The following is a 3,274-nucleotide window of genomic DNA, read 5'->3' as shown; positions in this document are numbered from 1 at the left end:
AGATATTATCCTGACATTAGATATCATCATGGCATTAGATATCATCCTAAAATTAGATATTATCCTGACATTAGATATTATCCTGACATTAGATATCATCATGGGATTAGATATTATCCTGGCATTAGATATCATCCTAAAATGAGATATTATCCTGACATTAGATATCATCATGGGATTAGATATCATCCTGGCATTAGATATCATCCTAAAATTAGATATTATCCTGACATTAGATATCATCATGGGATTAGATATCATCCTGGCATTAGATATCATCCTGGCATTAGATATTATCCTGACATTAGATATCATCCTGGCATTAGATACCATCCTGGCATTAGATATCATCCTGGCATTAGATATCATCCTGGCATTAGATATCATCATGGGATTAGATATCATCATGGGATTAGATATCATCATGGGATTAGATATCATCCTGACATTAGATATCATCCTGGCATTAGATATCATCCTGGCATTAGATATCATCATGGGATTAGATATCATCCTGGCATTAGATATCATCCTAAAATTAGATATCGAGCTGAAGCAACGAGTATAGTGCGGCGGGTTCTCTGGCAAGCTTAGCTCACATTTTCAACAGGACCAAAGTTGACATTTTTCTTTTTTTCACGTTATTTCCATTTCGTGTGCCGTTGTTGCGTGGACTTCCCGCGGAAAGAGAAGGAGCGAGAAGATGACGTCCAGGACTATTGACTACAGTGTGTGGGACCACATCGAAGTATCGGATGACGAGGATGAAACTCACCCCAATATCGACACGCCGAGCCTCTTCCGATGGAGGCATCAGGCGCGTGTGGAGAAACAGGTGGCCTTCGAGGAGAAAGGAGAGGAGCTGGAGAGGAACATGGCAGAGTGTAAGAGACGTCTGGAAGAGGTGCAGTACAGAGTGAAGGAGTTAGAGGAGGAAGGAAAGAAGGAGGGAGAGGAGGAGAGGAAGACGGCGCTGAGCAAGGCCCAGGCCGAGGAGAAGAAATACAGAAAGGATCAACGCTTGTGGGAGAAGAAGATGGAGGAACACCGGAGAGAGGAGAAAAAGATGCCTTGGAACGTTGACACGCTCAGCAAAGAGGGATTCAGCAAGAGTATTTTGAACATCAAACCGGAAGTGACCGAAGAGACGGAGGAACAGAAGGAGGAGAAACACCAGACTTTTGTAGATAAACACAAGAAAGAGATCAAACACTTTGGGATGCTTCGGCGTTGGGAGGACAGTCAGAAGTACCTGTCTGACCACCCTTACCTGGTGTGTGAAGAGACGGCTAACTTCCTGGTCATCATGTGTATCGACCTGGAGGTGGATGAGAAACATGGTTTGATGGATCAGGTAGCCCATCAGACCATAGTGATGCAGTTCATCTTAGAGTTGGCTAAGAGCCTGAAGATCGACCCTCGAGGATGTTTCAGAGAGTTCTTCCAAAAGATCAAGACTGCCGACCAGCCCTATCAGGAGGCCTTTACTGATGAGCTGGAGTCCTTTAAAGAGAGAGTTCGAGGCAGAGCTAAGATCAGGATACAAAAGGCTATGGAGGAGTATGAGGAGGAGGAGAGACAGAACAGACTGGGGCCAGGTGGACTGGACCCTGTGGAAGTCTACGATACTCTGCCAGAGGAAATGAAGAAGTGTTTTGATGATAAAGACATCTCAATGCTGCAGGAAGCTATCAGCAAGATGGACCCCATGGAGGCAAAGGGCCACATGAAGAGGTGTATTGACTCAGGACTCTGGGTTCCCAATGCCAATACCGACAACGAAGAGGACAAAGAAGAAGACGAGGAAGAGGACAAAGATGAGGAAGAGGCAGAGAAGGAGGGAGAGGCGGAGGAGGAGAAATGACTCTGTCATGAATTGAACCCTTCCTTTAGACTTTTGACCTTTTCAGACCTAGCTACACCCTTTACTAGCGTTAGCTTGTCTTATTGAAAACATGCTGTGAAGATGCTAACTTCCCTAGCGTTAATTGGGCTAGTATTGCTAGCATTAGCCTGACCCATTGAAAACCTGCACCGGGCCAGTATTTACAAAGAGTCAGCTCTAGGATCAGATTCCCCTCTCCAATCCTGACGTTAACCATTTGTGGAAAATGTTAAACTTCATCCTGCTCCAGTTTCTACCCATAGTCCCTTTCTCCATGACCCCATCTTTATATTAACCCTCCCCTCACCTCACTTCTACCCATAGTCCCTTTCTCCATGACCCCATCTTTATATTAACCCCCCCACCTCACTTCTACCCATAGTCCCTTTCTCCATGACCCCATCTTTATATTAACCCCCCCACCCCCCACCTCACTTCTACCCATAGTCCCTTTCTCCATGACCCCACCTCACTTCTACCCATAGTCTCTTTCTCCATGACCACATCTTTATATTAACCCCCCACCCCACCTCACTTCTTACCCCTGTCGTCTCTTCTACCCATAATCCCATCTTTATATTAACCACCCCACCTCACTTCTTACCCCTGTCGTCTCTTCTACCCATAATCCCATCTTTATATTAACCCCCCACCTCACCTCACTTCTTACCCCTGTCGTCTCTTCTCCCCATAATTCTCCCCATGGTCCTCTGTAGCTCAGTTGGTAGAGCATGGCGCTTGTAAAGCCAGGGTAGTGGGTTCGATTCCCGGGACCACCCATACGTAGAATGTATGCACACATGACTGTAAGTCGCTTTGGATAAAAGTGTCTGCTAAATGGCATATATTATTATTATATTACATTAGATATTATCCTGGCATTAGATATCATCATGGGATTAGATATCATCCTAACATTAGGTATCATCCTGACATTAGGTATCATCCTGACATTAGATATCATCCTGACATTAGGTATCATCCTGACATTAGATATCATCCTGACATTAGGTATCATCCTGACATTAGGTATCATCCTGACATTAGATATCATCCTGACATTAGGTATCATCCTGACATTAGATATCATCATGGGATTAGGTATCATACTGACATTAGATATCATCATGGGATTAGATATCATCCTGGCATTAGATATCATCCTGACATTAGATATCATCCTGGCATTAGATATCATCCTGGCATTAGATATCATCCTGGCATTAGATATTATCCTGACATTAGATATCATCATGGGATTAGATATCATCCTCACATTAGATATCATCATGGGATTAGATATCATCCTGACATTAGATATCATCATGGGATTAGATATCATCCTGACATTAGATATCATCATGGGATTAGATATCATCCTGGCATTAG

At 43.6% G+C, this 3,274-nt stretch overlaps 1 protein-coding gene across 1 annotated transcript; it reads left to right on the top strand.

The window, feature by feature from the left end:
• Positions 1-703: 703 nt before the first annotated feature.
• On the top strand, positions 704-2,469 carry LOC124013077 (hsp90 co-chaperone Cdc37-like). The gene has a single exon (XM_046327229.1). The coding sequence runs from the start codon at positions 704-706 to the stop codon at positions 1,862-1,864; it is 1,161 nt and encodes a 386-aa protein (XP_046183185.1). The 3' UTR covers positions 1,865-2,469.
• The last annotated feature ends 805 nt before the right edge of the window (positions 2,470-3,274 follow it).

This window comes from Oncorhynchus gorbuscha, linkage group LG24, assembly GCF_021184085.1.
Source record: "Oncorhynchus gorbuscha isolate QuinsamMale2020 ecotype Even-year linkage group LG24, OgorEven_v1.0, whole genome shotgun sequence".
Taxonomy (NCBI): domain Eukaryota; kingdom Metazoa; phylum Chordata; class Actinopteri; order Salmoniformes; family Salmonidae; genus Oncorhynchus; species Oncorhynchus gorbuscha.
Note: the sequence above shows the minus strand (reverse complement) of the source record. Positions and strands in the feature narration are given on the sequence as shown.